The sequence below is a fragment of the Pongo pygmaeus genome, chromosome 2, assembly GCF_028885625.2.
Source record: "Pongo pygmaeus isolate AG05252 chromosome 2, NHGRI_mPonPyg2-v2.0_pri, whole genome shotgun sequence".
In the NCBI taxonomy this organism is placed as follows: Eukaryota; Metazoa; Chordata; class Mammalia; order Primates; family Hominidae; genus Pongo; species Pongo pygmaeus.
Window position 1 is genome coordinate 67,942,408 of NC_085930.1, and position 16,908 is coordinate 67,959,315.

General features: G+C 52.0%; 1 protein-coding gene across 3 annotated transcripts; it reads left to right on the top strand.

Moving 5' to 3' along the window:
- Positions 1-8,224: 8,224 nt before the first annotated feature.
- PRRT3 (proline rich transmembrane protein 3) lies at positions 8,225-16,675 on the top strand. 3 transcript variants are annotated; one of them, XM_054481401.2, is made up of 5 exons: positions 8,244-8,321; positions 12,048-12,599; positions 12,843-13,122; positions 13,310-13,465; positions 14,223-16,675. In XM_054481401.2, exons 2-5 carry the CDS (start codon positions 12,105-12,107, stop codon positions 15,995-15,997), a joined length of 2,706 nt encoding a protein of 901 aa, XP_054337376.1. In that variant the 5' UTR covers positions 8,244-8,321; positions 12,048-12,104; the 3' UTR covers positions 15,998-16,675. The 3 variants fall into 3 exon arrangements, with proteins under 3 accessions (XP_054337374.1, XP_054337376.1, XP_063517799.1); XM_054481399.2 differs by having other exon boundaries at positions 8,225-8,321; positions 12,048-13,122; XM_063661729.1 differs by lacking the exon at positions 8,244-8,321 and adding an exon at positions 8,387-8,501 and having other exon boundaries at positions 12,048-13,122.
- Positions 16,676-16,908: the final 233 nt, after the last annotated feature.

A 16,908-nucleotide genomic window follows, 5' to 3' on the forward strand; every position in this document is an offset into this window, starting at 1 on the left:
GGGTCAAGTGCAAATTCCAGGAACTGCTTAGTTCTCATAAATAAGCTATAAGAGCTGAAGGTATAATAGGAGTGATTCCCCAAAGGAAAACTGGGATGCTGTTGCCTGAAGAAGTGGCATGGGTACCAAACAAAAAATATCTTACCTTTAATCATCCAAACCATCTGGAATGTTCCCAACAGGAGGTGGTGTCCCTGTCCTTGGAGGTAATTGCGGTCTGCAAACATTGGCAGGATTTCTACAGTGTGCTCAGGGCCATGCTAGATATTTTCAGATCTTTCTGTTCATTCAACCAATAGTGAGTTGAGTGTTGCCAGGCACTGCATGTGAACAAGACACAGTCACAGACCTTAAAAACTCAGACTACTAGACCAACCTGGCTAACACTGTGAAACCCCGTCTCCACTAAAAAATACAAAAAATTAGCCAGGCGTGGTGGCAGGTGCCTGTAGGCCTAGCTACTTTGGAGGCTGAGGCAGGAGAATGGCGTGAACCCAGGAGGCGGAGCTTGCAGTGAGCGGAGATTGTGCCACTGCACTCCAGCCTGGGCGATAGAGTGAGACTCCGTCTCAAAAAAAAAAACAACAAAAAACTCAGACTACTATAGTACATGCTGTGACAGGGACCATCCTAGGGAGGCCGTAGGAACATCCTGCAGGTCATTCAATCAACCCGAATGCTCAGGGAAGGATCCCAGCAGAAACATCTCAACTAAGATGTGAAAGATCATGAGGAACTTGCTAGAAAAAAATATACAGACTGTTCCAAACAGAGGCAACGGTGTGTGCAAAGTCTCAGAAGCAAAGATGTTGGTGTTTTCATGGAACTGAAGCAAGACCTGCATGACCCTGCAGTGTAGAATATGAAAGGACACTGATAAACATTTGGATTGTACACTTAAAATGGGTGAATGGGGTGGGGTGCGAATTATAGCTCACTAAAACTGCTTCAGAAAACAAAATGAGGAGGCAGCACTAGGGCCAGATGGCAGAGGAGCTTATAAGTCATCCCTCAGAGGTGGAAATTCATCCTGATGGTGGCAGCAGGAAGCCTTTGTAGGGACTGGTGTGAAGGGATTTGCTGCTGGGCAAGGAATGGAATGGAGGGGCAGAAGTGGGTATGGAGAGCACTGGAGTGAGAGTGAGATGGTAGTGCGGTCAGAGGAGAAGGCGCGGCATTGAAGTCATGTCCATGATTAGCTCCTGCTTTCTCACACTCACTGTGTTGCTTTGCAGAGACAATTTCCCTCTTTGGGCCTCAGTCTCCCCACCAGTCACAAGGGGATCACATGGTGCAGCTACTTTGGAAAAGTCTGGCAGGTCCTCAAAAGTTTAGTTTCCATATGACCCAGCAGTTCCACTCCTAAATAGATATATACCCAAGAGAAGTGAAAACATACTGGCCGGGCATAGTGGCTCATGCCGGTAATCCCAGCACTTTGGGAGGCCACGGCCGGCGGATCATGAGGTCAGGAGTTTGAGACCAGCCTGACCAACATGGTGAAACCCCGTCTCTACTAAAAATACAAAAATTAGCTGGGCGTGATGGCGTGCCCCTGTAATCCCAGCTACTCAGGAGGCTGAGGCAGGAGAATCGCTTGAACCTGGGAGGTGGAGGTTGCAGTGAGCCAGGATCATGCCATTGCACTCCAGTCTAGGCAACAGGGCGAGACTCCATCTCAAAAAAAAAAAAAAAAAAAAAAATATGTCCAGATCAGGTGCGTTGGCTCACCTGATCTGGTTGAACCTGGGAGCCAGAGGTTGCAGTGAGCCGAGATCACACCACTGCACTCCAGCCTGGGCTACCGACTGGGCAACAAAGCAAGACTCTGTCTCAAAAGAAAAAAGAAAAAGAAAACATGTCTACACAAATACGTATACATGAATATTCATAGAGCATTATTCATAGTAGCCACAAGGTGGGAAACAACCCAAATTTCTATCAGCTAACAGATGGATAAATGAAATATGGTATAGCCATACAATGGCGTATTATTCAGCAGTAAAAAGAATAAAGTACTGACCAGGTGCAGAGGCTCATGCCAGTAATCCCTGCACTTTAGGAGGCTGAGGTGGGAGGATTGGTTGAGGCCAGGAGTTCCAGACTGGCCTGGCAACATAGCAAGACCCTGTCTCTACAAAAAATAAAGTTATCTGGGTATGGTGGCATGTGCCTGTAGTCCCAGCTACTCAGGAGCCTGAGGCAGGAGGGTGGTTGCTTGAGCCCAGAAGTTGAAGATTACAGTGAGCCATGACTGTGCCACTGCACTCCAACCTGGGCAACCGATTGAGACCCTGTCTCTAAAACAGTAAAATAGGCTAGGCACAATGTCTCATTCCTGCATTCCAAGTACTTTGGGAGGCTGAAGCGGGAGGATCACTTGAGCCCGGGAGTTGCAGACCAGCTTAGGCAACATAGTGAGGCCTCGTCTCTACAAGAAAATGAAAAAAAAAATCAGCCAGGCATGGTGGCACATGCCTGTGGTCCCAGCTACTGAGGAGGCTGAGGTGGGAGGATTGCGTGAGCCCAGGAGGTCAAGGCTGCAGTGAGCCATCATTGCACCACTGCACTGCAGCCTGCAAGATAGAGCGAGACCCTGTCTCAAAACGATAAATAAATAATAATAAAGTAATCATCACTATTTTACCAGAATTTTTTTTTTGAGACAAAATCTTGCTCTGTCATCCAGGCTGGAGTGCAGTGGCGCGATCTTGGCTCACTGCAACCTCTGCCTCCCGGGTTCAAGCGATTCTCGTGCCTCAGCCTCCCGAGTAGCTGGGATTACAGGTGCGCACCACTGTGTCTGGCTAATTTTTTGATTTTTAGTAGAGAAGGGGTTTCACCATGTTGGCCAGGCTGGTCTCGAACTCCTGACCTCAGGTGATTCACCTGACTTGGCCTCCCAAAGTGCTGGGACTACAGGTGTGAGCCACTGCCCCGGCCCAGAATTTCTTAATGTATCTCCCAAAATCACTTTTTTGTGGGAGGGGAGGGAGCAGGGATGTTGGATATTTTCAAAGTAAATCACAAGTATGTCATTTCACACATAAGTAGTAGGTATCATAACAGATACGGAATTTTTTACATATAACCCACAAGGCCATTATTTCACTCGATGCAAACATGCTTATACCTTAATATGTCCTAAGACTCAATCTGTGTTTGTATTTCCCTAATTGTCTTAAAATGTCTTTTCCACAGTGGATTTATTTGACTGAGGCTCCCAATGAGGCCCCCACGTGGCATTTGGTTGCTATATCTCTTAAATCTCTTATGTAACAGTTTTCCCTCCCTCCCTTTTTTTTTCAAGACATTCATTTGTCGAAGAAACCATGTTGTTTGTTGTCTCTGTAGAATTCTGTGAATCTCTGAAAATGCTATCTGAATGGGAAATTAAATCTTCAGATTGTTTTTCACTTTAAGGAAAGATTAAGGGGAATGAATTAGTGATAGATGCATGGAAAATTAAGCAAATGAAAAACCAAGCAGTACTTACTGCAGGAGAAACAATGTCTGGGGAGGGAATTATTATACTCACAGTACACTTCTTGAATCAGCTTGAATAATTGTTTCACAGTTCTAGTATTGTAAATGCAGAATAATGATATCAAAAAGCTACAGAAAAATATGGAAAGTAATAGAAGAGCTACATTTTCGTATTATCTTCATAGTAGTCAATAGATTAACCCCCAAAACTGTAAATAATTAACATTAGCAGCATAAATCTGATGTGAAAATAGGATAAATACCAGAAGAAATAACCAGAAGTACCAGAAAGACTTGAAAATAATTACTTCCAGAAAGTGGGAATTGAGAGTGAAAGGGAATGGGGTAAGGATCTGCTGATTTTAAAGTGGCATCAGATTTCACAAAAAAAAAACAACAAAAAAAAACTCTTGGCCAGGTGTGGTGGCTCATGCCTGTAATCCCAGCACTTTGGGAGGCCAAGGCAGGCAGATCACTTGAGGTCAGGAGTTTGAGACCGGCCTGGCCAACATGGTGAAACCCCGTCTCTGCTAAAAATATAAAAATCAGCCAGGCGTGGTGGTGCATGCCTGTAGTCCCAGCTACTCGGGTGGCTGAGGCAGGAAAATGGCTTGAACTCAGGAGGCGGAGGTTACAGTGAGCTGAGATCGTGCCACTGCACTCCAGCCTGGGTGAAAGAGAGAGACTCTGTCTCAAAAAACAAACAAAAAACCTCTTTAAAAAGATCAGGTTTGTTTAGTTGGTGTTGGTGGAAGCTAAAATCTGAGAATTAGTAGGTTAAGACTCTAGGAACCCTTCAGGCTGAATTTGGCCAGTTTGGTAAAAGAGTATAACTCCCTGTGCCCTCAAAGTTAAGGACAGTGGGCAGAGCACAGAGAAGGTTCACCAGCCTGCACTTTCTCCCACCTGTTCTCCCTTTTGTTTATTTTCTCATGCCTGCCAGAGCAACCAGCCAGAACGAAAATGCCAACCAACTGTCCTGGGCTTTGTCTAAGCAGGAGATTTCATCATTGCCAGCCCCATCTTCTTTGCCTTTTCTTTCTCTCTCTTTCCTTGGGGAGTCACAACAACTTTCAGCTCTGTTGGTTTGAAGTCAACAGAGATCCAAACTGGAGGGCCTATTTTCATGGACTCAATTAACTCCTAACACAGTAGAGGCTGCCTGGAAGGCCTGGGGTTTCCATCTCCCCCACTTTCCTCTCTCAGTTTCTTCCAGAGGGGCAGGAGGGTGTCATTACTATTAAGAGCACTGGTTCTGGCCAGGCGTGGTGACTCATGCCTGTAATCCTAGCACTTTGGGAGGGCGAGGCAGGCTGATCACTTGAGGCCAAGAGTTTGAGACCAGCCTGACCAACATGGCGAAACCCTGCCTCTACTAAAAATACAAAAGCAAGATTCCATCTCAAAACAAAAAGCACTAGTTCTAAAGTCGGGCCTGTGGCTTGGCCCCTTAGTTGCTGCATGACCTTTAACAAGTTATTGAACTTCTCTGAGCTTCAGCTTGCCAGCTGTATAATGAAAAACATAACACCTAGGGTTGTCATGAGAACTTAAAAAGAATAATGGTGTGTAGCATAGTTTTTGGCAGACCAAGTGCTTGGTAAACGGGAGATATTGACCATCTCTTGTATACTTGGAGTCACCTTCCATTTATCCCTACTGTCCCAGAGTCTCCAGAAGGATGCTGGGAGCTCCATCTGGAGCTGAGATACTCCCCATCCACACCTGCGCGCCTCGTGTTCCCCGCTTACATTCACCTCCACCCCAGCCAGTCTCCTCTTTCCACAGGATCAGCTTTCACCTTGGCCTCTAGCCAAAGGGATCCTAATCTCTCTTGCATTTGTTTGGAATCTCAGAACGCCTGCCGGTTGGTGGTTTAGAAACGCGATGGGATTGGGGCCCCTGGTTCCAAAGAGGGCAGCCAGCAAGCAGCCAGATGGCCCTGCATGGACTGGGAGGTCAGGCACTCACACACCTGCCCTCCTCAGGAGAAACTGAGGAAGGGAGCCGGGCCAGCTCTGAGCCTGTGGAGGGAATCTCAACATCGCCAAAGGAGGCTCCCAGCGAGTTCACAAGGGGAAGTGAGAGGAAGGATCCAGACTCCTCAGCTTCTGTAGGGGGCCCTAGGACTGCCTTCTGGCCAAAACTGCCCACAGGGGAACAGACACAGGTCCCCCAAAGGACGTTAGGATGCTGTCAGGAAGGGAAATGGTTATTGCAGAACCCTCCGAAATGTCAATTAGCTATATGTAGAATCAGGATCCAGTTAACTTCCTACAAGATTGTAACAACTGGCTGGATCTAACAAGATAAACAACAAACAAATGTAAAATCCTACATTAAGAGTCAATAAACCAGTTGTACGTGAAGAGATGGGAAGACCTTACTACTAGATCAGTTGGGTAACAAAGTGATGTGGCTGCTAGAAACATTACTTCAGTGTGAGGCCGTATGAATGGAGTAGAATCCTGGAAAGGAGAGGTGAAGGTTCAGCTTTACTCCCAACGAGGTTCATTTCCAAGAGTCCTACTTTCAGGGGGGCGTTGTTGAACTGGTAAGAAGCAAACAGAGAAGAGATTCCACATGGTGAGAACCCAGAATCCTGTCCTGCAAGGAACAGCTGAAAAACTCAGAGTGTTTGTCCTAGAGAAAGAAGACTCTAGAGAAATGAGAGATGCCTTTACAATTCTGAAGTGGCTCCAACAAGGAAAACAGAACTAGTCAGGTCATGTGTGAAATGGGCAAGGCCTGCACCCTCTCCCAGAGTCAAGCAGCTGAATGTAGGCCCCACCATTTACCAGCCATTAGGGATGGACTATTCTTCAAACCACAACATGTCAGACACAACTGGGAGGCTGAGTATTGCTTTTCTGTGAGAGCTAGAAGTAGGAAGCCATTGGGAGAGAGAGATCAGCTCAGCCCTAGGAAGAATTTTTTCTTTTTCTTTTTTAAGTGAAATTTAATTTTTTATTTGATGCTGGTCCTCTTTCTGTCACCCAGGCTGGAGTGCGGTGGTGCGACCTTGGCTCACTGCAACCTCTGGCTCCTGGAGTGAAGTGATCCTCCCACATAACCCTCCTGAGTATCTGGGACCCAGGTGCGCACCACCACACTTGGCTAATTTTTTTTCTTTTTTTTTTGGTAGAGATGGGGTTTTGCCATGTTGCCCAGGCTGGTCTCGAACTCCTGGGTTCAAGCAGTCCTCCAGCCTTGGCCTCCCAAAGTGCTGGGAATATAGGCATGAGCCATTACACAGGCCAAATTTTCTTCTTCTTCTTTTTTTTTTTTTTGTGACAGTCTCGCTCTATTGCCCAGGCTGGAGTACAGTGGTCATTGCACTCCAGTGACATGGCTTGTGGTCAATGAACAGAGTGGTCAATGCACTCCAATGACACTCCAGTGGCCATAGCTTACTGCAACCTTGACCTCCTGGGTTCAAATGATTCTCCGGCCTCAGCCTCTGGAGTAGGTAGGACTACAGGCATGTACCACCACGCCCGGTTAGTTTTTTTTTTTTTTTTTAATTAAAAAAAGTCTCACCATCTTGCCCATGCTGGTCTTGAACTCCTGGGCTCAAAATGATCCTCCTCTCTAGGCCTCCCAAAGTGCTGGGATTACAGGTGTGAGCTACTGCACCCAGCCCTATCTCATTTTTGATAACCACATATATTTCCTGTGTGGATTTCTCCTAAAGAATTGAGCCTAATAGTGGATGTTTAGTATATCAAGAGGTGTTCAAAGAAAGACCAGGAACATTTTGACAGCGTCTACCAGCCCCATATGCAGACCCATAGATTTTACTACCATGCCTCGGCTAGGCAATTATCTGGTAGGTGCACTAGTGTATGTGCACAGTGATGTGTTAAGCAAGGAATGGCCCCTGCTCCATTATCCCTGTGAGCAAAAGGCTAGAAACAACCTATGTCCAATCACAGGGGACAGGATAAAGAACAATAACTAGCTGACCATATGCTGGAATTTTCAACAGTGGATACAAGAAATGATATAGATCTATAGATATTTACATGAAAAATGTGCCAGAATATATTGGAAAGTGAAAGAGAAAAAGGCAAATTACAGAAATGTGTACGGTGGCTGGGCATGGTGGCTGACGCCTGTAATTCCAACACTTTGGGGGGCCAAGGCGGGCTGATCACCTGAGGTCAGGAGTTCGAGACCACCCTGGCCAACATGGTGAAACCCTGTCTCCACTAAAAATATAAAAATTAGCCAGGCATGGTGTTGCATGCCTATAATCCCAGTTACTAGGGAGGCTGAGGCAGGAGAACCACTTGAACCTGGGAGGTGGAGGTTGCAGTGAGCCGAGATCACACCACTGCATTCCAGCCTGGGCAACAGAGCAAGACTCTGTCTCAAAAAAAAAAAATGTGTACAGTATGACATCATTTCTATTTAAGATGTACATGTAACTGTGCATTGAAAAGAATCTGAAGGACACATAACAAGCTGTAGGTAGGATTTACCTAAAAGGATTTAGGGATGTAAAGAGGTAGTGAGCTCCCCGTCCCATGAGGTATGCAAGTAGAGGCTAGCTGCCCCGTTTTCAGGGATGCTGCAGAAGGCATTTCCACATCTCTCAGAGATGACCTCGGTTCCACTCTGAGCCCTGAGAATCCCTGAGCGAGGGGAAGTCAGGGTTGAGAGAAGAGTCCACCCCTAAGGGGAAAGAGTTAAGCAGGGCTGCGCTCCTGTGGGCGGGCTCGCGATCGGCAGCGCCGAGCTCTGTTAGCCGAGTCTGAGCATCTCGGAGGATGCGGCGCGGCGAGCGGCTGCAGGGACGCGCGCAAGGTGAACACGGGGGCTGCGGCGCGCAGGTGAGGAGCTGGCCCAGGGAGGGGGCGATGGCGGGACCCCGGCGGGGAGCGTGGCCTGCTGCCCCCGTCGCGGGCGCAGGCGACCAGGCCTGCACGGCGCCCACCCCAATCCAGGACACTGCGGGAAGGCGCGGAGCCAGGGAGAGAGGAGACGGAGGAGGAGAAGGAGGAGGAGGAGAGGTAACCCGAGATGGACCAGCTCCGAGGCTGCCCTGCAACGGCCTCGCCCTGCCCCCAGGCCGGCCTCTCCCCAGTCCCTGCGGCAGAGAGATCCGCCACCCCCCACAGCCTCTCCAGCAGAGTGGGAGCCCAGGGCTGGGCAAGCCCCCGCCTTGTCCGCAGATGCCCACATCTCTTGGGTTGGCAGTGGTAGGCAGATGGCATGTTTATCTTTGGAGGCCCCATTCAGCCGTTTTCTCGGCAAAGCTTTTTGGACCTCCTGTGGAAGATGAGCCTCCGTGGGTTTCACAACCCCGATTGTGTCCACTCAGCTGTGTGATCTTGGGGGAGTTGCTCACCCTTTCTGAACCCCCGTTTCTTCCCCCTGTGAAACGGCTATTCCCGCACCTTGTATTGGGAGGGCGGAATGACGTGTTGCTAAGCTTAGCACAGGAGTCTTAACTGGGGAAGAACTAAACACAGGAGCACTGTTTTTAGCCGGTACCTGTGTTAGGGGCCTCTCAGCACACCCCTACTCCCAACCCTGGAGCAAAGCCCTGTCTCTGGGCCCCCAGCACCTAGCCTAGACCAGGAGCAGCCCATGGGGCTCCGTGAATGTTTGAGAAATGAACTAACAAGGCTTTAAGACAGAGTCTAAACTTGAGTTTGGAGGATGAGACTCAAAGGTCTTTGAACCCCTTGAAATTGTTCACAACTTTCGGTGAGCCTGGGTCTTTTCCCTGGGAGAGCACCAGGGGTTTTCAGTGGCTTCTTAAGGTGTCTGTGAGCCACCATGGGTTAAGAGCCGGGAAGCTTTGGGGACAGCTGCTTCCCAGAGAGGAAAAGAGCAGGGCCTCTGCCGCCAAACACACCCAGGCTTCAGCGCTCGCACCCTCCATGAACCCTCTCCTGGTGGTGGGGCCCCTTCCTGCCTCCCTGGCCCACCGACAGGCTCTCGAGAACAGGAACTTTTAGGGGATATCCACCTGGGGCCAGGTATATACTGGAGGCTGCAGGTTTGAAATAAGAGGCAGGAGATTATTACAGAATCAGACCAGGGTGACAAGTGCCCAGGAAGATGAGGGAAGGAAGGCAGGAAGAGGAATGTCTAAGCCGAAACAAGCCACCATCCTATCTTACCTGGGTGTTTACACTGGCCTGTCTCCCCTGCCCCCCCGCCTTTTTTTTTTTTTTTTTTTTTTTGAGATGGAGTCTTGCTCTGTCGCCCAGTTTGGAGTGCAGTGGTGCAATCTTGGCTCACCACAACCTCCACCTCCTGGGTTCAAGTGATTCTCCTGCCTCAGCCTTCCGCGTAGCTGGGATTACAGGCACACGCCACCATGCCTGGATAGTTTTTGTATTTTTAGTAATGATGGGGTTTCACCATGTTGGACAGGCTGGTCTCCAACTCCTGACCTCAAGCGATCCACCCACCTAGGCCTCCCAAAGTGCTGGGATTACAGGTGTGAGCCACAGCACCTGGCATCTCTCCGTTTTTTAAAACACGAATAAGGCTTTTTCATCCCCGTGCTTCCCATCCCCACTAGCTGCCTGTGGCATGTGGAATAAAATTCAGGTGCCCTGTCGTGGCCTACAAGACACCTGTGACCTCACCTCCGCCTTCCTGATATTCATTTCCTGTGCTCCAGCCACACTCGTGTTCTTTTTTGTTTAGACAGAGTCTGACTCTCACCCAGGCCGGAGTGCAATGGCACAATCTCAGCTCACTGCAACCTCTGCCTCCCGAGTTCAAGCGATTCTCCTGCCTCAGCCTCCCGAGTAGCTGAGATTACAGGTGTGTGCCACCTCACCTGACTAATTTTTTTGTATTTTTTAGTAGAGACGGGGTTTCACCATGTTGGCCAGGCTGGTCTCAAACTCCTGACCTCAAGTGATACACCAGCCTCAGCCTCCCAACGTGCTGGGATTACAGGCGTGAGCCACTGGGCCCAGCCCACACTCCTGTTCTTATTTCTTGAACTCACCCAACTCATTCCTGCCTCAGAGCCTCTGTACTTGCTGTTCCCTCTGCCAAATGCCTTTTCCTCAAATCTTCAAACAGCTGACTCCTTCCTTCCTTCCTTCTTTCCCTCCCTCCCTTTTTTTTTTTTTTTTTTTTTGACGGAGTCTCATTCGGTCGCCCAGGCTGGAGTACAGTGGCACGATCTCGGCTCACTGCAAGCTCCGCCTCCCGGGTTCACACCATTCTCCTGCCTTAGCCTCCCGAGTAGCTGGGACTACAGGCGCCCGCCACCACGCCCCGCTAATTTTTTTTTTGTATTTTTAGTAGAGACGCGGTTTCGCCGTATTAGCCAGGATGGTCTCGATCTCCTGACCTCATGATCCGCCCGCCTCGGCCTCCTAAAGTGCTGGGATTACAGGCGTGGGCCACCGCGCCCGGCAGCTCTTTCTTATTCAGCATTTAGCTTAAATGTCACCTCAGAGAGGACATTCTGGTACCCCTATGTAAATGGCCTCTCATCCATCTCTTAGCCCTGTTTTATTTTCTTCATAGCTCATCTTATTTAAAATTATGGATTGTCTGTCTCTCCCCTAGAATGCCGTTCACGAGGGCAGTCTCGTCAGTCTTGTTCACTGCTTTATCATGAGGGCCTGGCACATAGTGTGTGTTCAAATTATTTGTTGAAATAGTTAAGGGGAATGGAGAGACAGAAAGCTTTCTGGACAGAGGGAAAAGTGAAAGGGTTCTAATACTTGTCAAGCGTCAGGTATGAACCTCGCCCATATGTGTTTGGTTATTTGTCTCATAAGAGCCCCCTTGAGTTAGGCATGCTTATTATCCCCATTTTACTGATGGGAAAACTATGACGCAGAGAGGTAAAATGACTCCCTCAGGAAATGAAGACACTGGGATTCAAACTCAGGCCCCTCCCCAAAGGCCGGTGCATATTCCTCTCCCTCTCCACCTCTCTCATTTTTGAGAGAGGTGTAATGGCTGTAATCCCAGCACTTTAGGAGGCCAAGATGGGCGGATCACCTGAGGTCAGGAGTTCAAGACCAGCCTGGCCAACATGGCGAAACCCCATCTCTATTAAAAATATAAAAATTAGCCAAGTGTGGTGGCACATGTCTGTAACCCCAGCTACTCGGGAGGCTGAGGCAGGAGAATCACTTGAACCTGGGAGGTGGAGGTTGCAGTGAGCCGAGATCACGCCACTGCACTCCAGCCTGAGCGACAGAGCAAGACTCCGTCTCAAAAAAAAAAAACAGGATTTCAGCAAGTGAAGGGGAAGGGAGAGAGCATTCCCTGCTGACAGAACAGCAGAAGCAAAGGCATGGGAGTCACACAGTCCAGTGAGTGTTGGAGGACAGATGAACAGCCTGTGGTGGCCAGGGTCTTGGAAGGCCAGGGGAGGAGTTTATGTTCTTTCCTGAGGGAAATGGGGAGCCACTGAAGGTTTTAAAGCAGGGCAAGTGCCACGTCCAGCAATTTTAAAAGCAGAGAAGCTGCTGCCTTGCGTTGCTTTTCTTTCCTGCCAGCCCCTTGAGGAAGGCATGGGGGCCCCCAGCCCTCACATGTCATTCCATGCCCTGTTTTTTTTTTAGGCTCATCCAGTGAGGACTGGAAGGTGGGGGCTTTAGGCCCAGGCATCGGAGTAGACCATGGCCTCCAGCCCATGGGGCTGTGTATGTGGCCTTCTGCTGTTGTTGCTGCTGCCACTCCTGGGGACTGGCCCTGCCCTGGGGCGGGGCTTTCCCAGGCCACTTGAAAACTCCGAAATCCCTATGATCCCTGGAGCCCACCCTAAGGGCTCTGTGGGCTCAGAGCCCCAGGCCTTTGACGTCTTCCTGGAGAACCCCAGAGCTGAGAGTCACAGGAATTCTGATGTCCGCCACGCCCCTGCTGAAGAGATGCCTGAGAAGTCTGTAGCCTCTCCCCTTGGCCCAGCCCTGTATGGGCCCAAAGCAGCCCAAGGAGCTCGGAGAGAACGACTCCCAGTAACTGATGACCTCCAGATGGCTCGAGGACCAAGCTCCCACGGGTGGACAGGACCTCTGGACTCACAAGAGCTTCTGGAGCAAGAAGCAGTGGCTCCCCACCCAGTGGGCCACCCTCATCTCAGTTTCATCCCCACAACTCCCAGACTTCAACTCAGGGTAGCCACAGTTCCTCCCTCCCTGCAGCATGAAGGCCAAGAGGGACAGTGGCCACCTAGAGATGAGGGTCTGAAAGCCAAAACTAAGAGCAGGGTCCCACCTACTTCTCCCTCAGACCACCAGGGCCCACCCCACACCCTTCTTCCCCACTCAGGTACTGTCAAGAGGCCAGTGCTGGAAGGACAGGGTGGGTTTGAGGAACATTTCCACGAGGCAGCTCAAGGCCCCTTCTTCACCCAGCAGGATCCAGCAGCCCCTGATGTTGGCTCGGTACCCCCAGTTGAGGTGGTGTACTCTCAGGAGCCAGGGGCCCAGCCAGACTTGGCATTGGCCAGAAGCCTTCCTCCTGCTGAGGAGCTGCCGGTTGAGACCCCCAAGAGGGCTGGCGCTGAGGTGTCCTGGGAAGTCAGCTCCCCAGGTCCCCCGCCCAAGCAGGCTGACCTCCCTGATGCTAAGGATTCACCAGGACCGCAGCCCACGGATCCACCCGCCTCAGAGGCTCCTGATGGGCCATCTAAGCCAGGTGGGTATCAGTGAGCATGCTGAGCGATGTTCCGGGGCAGCTGGATGCCTCAATTTTGTTTGACCCTGGGTCCCTCTAGGTCTCATTTTCCTCTTTGTGGCAAATGAGGGTGATTGTGACTCAATCCTGAGGGACTAGGAGGACCATAGGAGGGTCAGGAAAGGTGATGACTGCTTTGTCATTTCAGAGATAGCAGCAATGAATGGAGCAGACCCCATCTCCCCACAGCGGGTGAGAGGAGCCGTGGAGGCCCCAGGCACCCCCAAGTCTCTCATCCCTGGTTCCTCAGACCCTGGCCCAGCTGCAAACCGAACAGAGAGCCCCATGGGGGCCCTGCAGCCAGGTGAGAGCATGGCTGCGGTGTGGGGAGAGGGAGTGCTCTATCTAGTAACTGAGAACCTCTGTTGGGGGTGTGTGAGGGGTGGAGGGTGGGGAATGAATGGAGACAATCACCTTCTTAAAGGAGTTGCCCAGGGCCTCCTTCAAACAACCTAGGATAATAAATTCATATTCACTGGGAAATCTGGGAGAAGTCATTTGCCCTTTTGGGGCTAGAATGTTCTAATATGTAACATGGATATGTTTAGAACAAAAAAATATATAAAAATTAGTTGGGCATGCTGGTGCATGCCTGTAGTCCCAGCTATTCCGGAGGCTGAGGTGGGAGATCACTTGACCTGGAGGTCAAGGCTGCAGTGAGCCCGCATTGCACCACTGCACACCAGCCTGGATGAGAGTGAGAACCTGTCAAAAAAAAAAAAAAAAAAAAAAATTCCAATGCCCCAGCCACGTCCCAAGAAATTCTTATTCCTTGGTCTCCAGAAGATTCTAATATGCAGCCCATGTGTTGAACTGCTGGGGTACTACCTCCCTGATAGTAGCATTAATAAAAATGATAGCTGACATCCATTTAGCACTTACTGGATGTTGGTCACCGGGCTAAACATTTCATCTTCTTCACAACGCAGTGAGGCAGGTGCTGTTATCTCCATTTTGCAGATTTGCTTGGAAAAGTTAAATGACTTGCCAGCCACACTAGAGGGTGATAGAAAATCAAAAGCACTTTTCAAATGGCTATTTTAATATTGTTATAATTGCAGATGAAGCCGAAGAGTGGCCGGGGCGCCCCCAAAGCCATCCCCCAGCACCCCCAGTCCAGGCCCCCTCGACGTCACGCCGGGGCCTCATTCGAGTCACTACGCAGCGAGCCCTGGGCCAGCCTCCCCCTCCGGAGCCCACAGCCAGCTCCATGGCTTCAGCCCCAGCCTCCAGCCCCCCAGCCAACGCCACTGCACCCCCGCTACGCTGGGGCCCCCTTCGGCGGGTCCTGAGCTTCTCCTGGGAGCTGCACGTCTACGGGGTGGGGGTACTTTTTCTGCTGCCCGCGTTGTTGGCGCTGGCTGCGCTGGCAGCCGCCCCAGCAGGGCCCCGGCTGGCATTGGTGGCCGCGGTGCTGGTGCTTGTGGCTTCGGGGCTGCGATCCGCCTACATGCTTACCGACCCTTACGGCTCGCAGGCGCGGCTGGGTGTTCGCGGGGGCCTGGTGCTCTACAACCTGCCCTTCCCCTTGCTGCTCACAGCGCTGGCGGCCCTGACTCTGCTCGGCCTGGGCGCGGGGCTGCCGCCACCGCTGCAAAACCCACTCCTGCTGGGAGCAGTGGCGTTGGTGCATGGTGTAGGGTTGCTCGCGACAGACCTGCTGTCCACATGGTCTGTGGTCAACCTCCTGACGCAGGGCTTGTCGTGCGCCTGGGGCGCGGCCGTGGCTCTGGGCACGCTCTGCCTGTGCCGTCGCCGCCTGCTGGACGGCCCACGGGGCTGGGATGCCAGCCCGGGCCCTCGGCTGTTGGCCGTGGCGGGCGCGCTGGGGCTGCTGGCTAGCGGCTTGCAGCTGGCGGCTGCGCTCTGGCTGTACCCGGGCCCAGGCCGCGTGGGCCGCTTCTCGTGGGCCTGGTGGGGTGTCCACTTCTGGCTGCGCCTCCTGGAGCTGACATGGGCGCTGGCCCTGGCGTTGGCCGCGGTGGCTGCCGCGAGACCCAGGCCGCCCACGGAGCACGCTTGCTGGGCTAAACTGATGCGTCTGGCGTGCCCGGCGCCGTCGGGCAAGAGCGAGGTGCCGGAGCGACCCAATAACTGCTATGCAGGGCCCAGCAACGTTGGTGCAGGCAGCTTGGACATCGGCAAGAGCCTCATCCGCAACCCGGCGGAGAGTGGGCAGCTGGCCACGCCCAGTTCAGGCGCCTGGGGCTCGGCTGCGTCGTTGGGTCGCGGACCCCAGGGTGGCCCGGGACTGTCTCGCAACGGTGTGGGACCGGCGCCATCTCTGAGCGAGCTGGATCTGCGGCCGCCATCGCCCATCAACCTGAGCCGCAGCATCGACGCCGCGCTCTTCCGCGAGCACCTGGTGCGAGACAGTGTGTTCCAGCGCTGCGGCCTCCGCGGCCTGGCTTCCCCGCCGCCTGGAGGCGCTCTGCGGCCTCGCCGGGGCAGCCATCCCAAAGCCGAGCTAGACGACGCTGGCTCCTCGCTCCTCCGCGGCCGCTGCAGGTCGCTCAGCGACGTGCGCGTGCGCGGGCCGGTCCCACAGCACGTAGTGGAAGAACCCGACGGGGCAGCCGCTGCGGCTTCTGGCAGCTCCCTGGACAGCTTCTCCAGGGGCTCACTCAAGATCAGTTGGAACCCCTGGCGCCACGGGCTGTCATCAGTGGACAGTCTGCCCCTAGATGAGTTGCCCAGCACGGTACAGCTACTGCCTGCCCCGACCCCAGCCCCTGACTCTACCGCCGCTCGGCCGGGGGACGGCCAGGGAGAGGTCCAGCCGCGCGGCAAGCCTGGGGAATCCCGCAGCGCCTCCAGTGATACCATCGAGCTTTGAGGAGCGGTCCTGACGCAGGGCCAGGACCCTGCCCGATGCCCATATGGCATGGCCTACTTGGACAGTTGAGCCTTTAAAAAATGGGCATCCTGGCCGGGCGCGGTGGCTCACGCCAGGAATCCCAGCACTTTGGGAGGCCGAGGTGGGTGGATCACGAGGTCAGGAGTTCGAGACCAGCCTCCTGGTCTCGAACATAGTGAAACCCTCGTCTCTACTAAAAATACAAAAAAATTAGCCAGGTGTCACACGCCTGTAGTCCCAGCTACTCGGGAGGCTGAAGCAGGAGAATCGCTTGAACTCGAGAGGCAGAGGTTGCAGTGAGCCGAGACCACGCCATTGCACTCCAGCCTGGGTGACAGAGTGAGACTCCGTCTCAAAAAAAAAAAAAAAAAAAAAAAAGGCATCCCCAGGCCTCTACCTGACCGCAACCCCCGGGGGACAGCCAGGTTTGAACTCACCCCACCCCCCGTGCCGGTTTTTGCTTTTAATATTTGTATTTTTTTTCAGCCGGCATTTTGCACAGAGGCCGTGTCTTATGCGGAATACAGGGTTGGGTGTGCATGGATTCGGGCATGAAGAACAGGGAGCAGTTGCCCCAGACTCCCCAACGTGAAGTGATGAGCCTGGCTTGTCTAGATTGTCCTCTTTGTGCCAAAGAAATAAACCCTTAGGACTTGGCTCATGCTTCCCTCTGGCCATGCCAGGATCCTGTACTCATAGGAGGAAGGAGAGACTGGAGGCCCTGCCTCCCAGTCATTCTAAGTCCTGTGTATTGGACGGAGAGGAGGACTCCGAGGAAAGGTTGCTTGAGGCTTGGAGGCTCTGGTCATAATGGCGACCACACTTTTATTGAACATCTGTTGTGTACTGTCCAGGTCTTCACGTTTATCACCTCATTTAATTCTCATGTT

Coding starts and splice junctions, on each gene's coding strand:
- PRRT3 (XM_054481399.2), top strand. CDS start 12,105: ATGGCCTCCAGCCCATGGGGCTGTGTATGTGGCCTTCTGCTGTTGTTG. Junction 13,123..13,309: donor TGATGGGCCATCTAAGCCAG/GTGGGTATCAGT, acceptor TTGTCATTTCAG/AGATAGCAGCAATGAATGGA. Junction 13,466..14,222: donor CATGGGGGCCCTGCAGCCAG/GTGAGAGCATGG, acceptor TTATAATTGCAG/ATGAAGCCGAAGAGTGGCCG.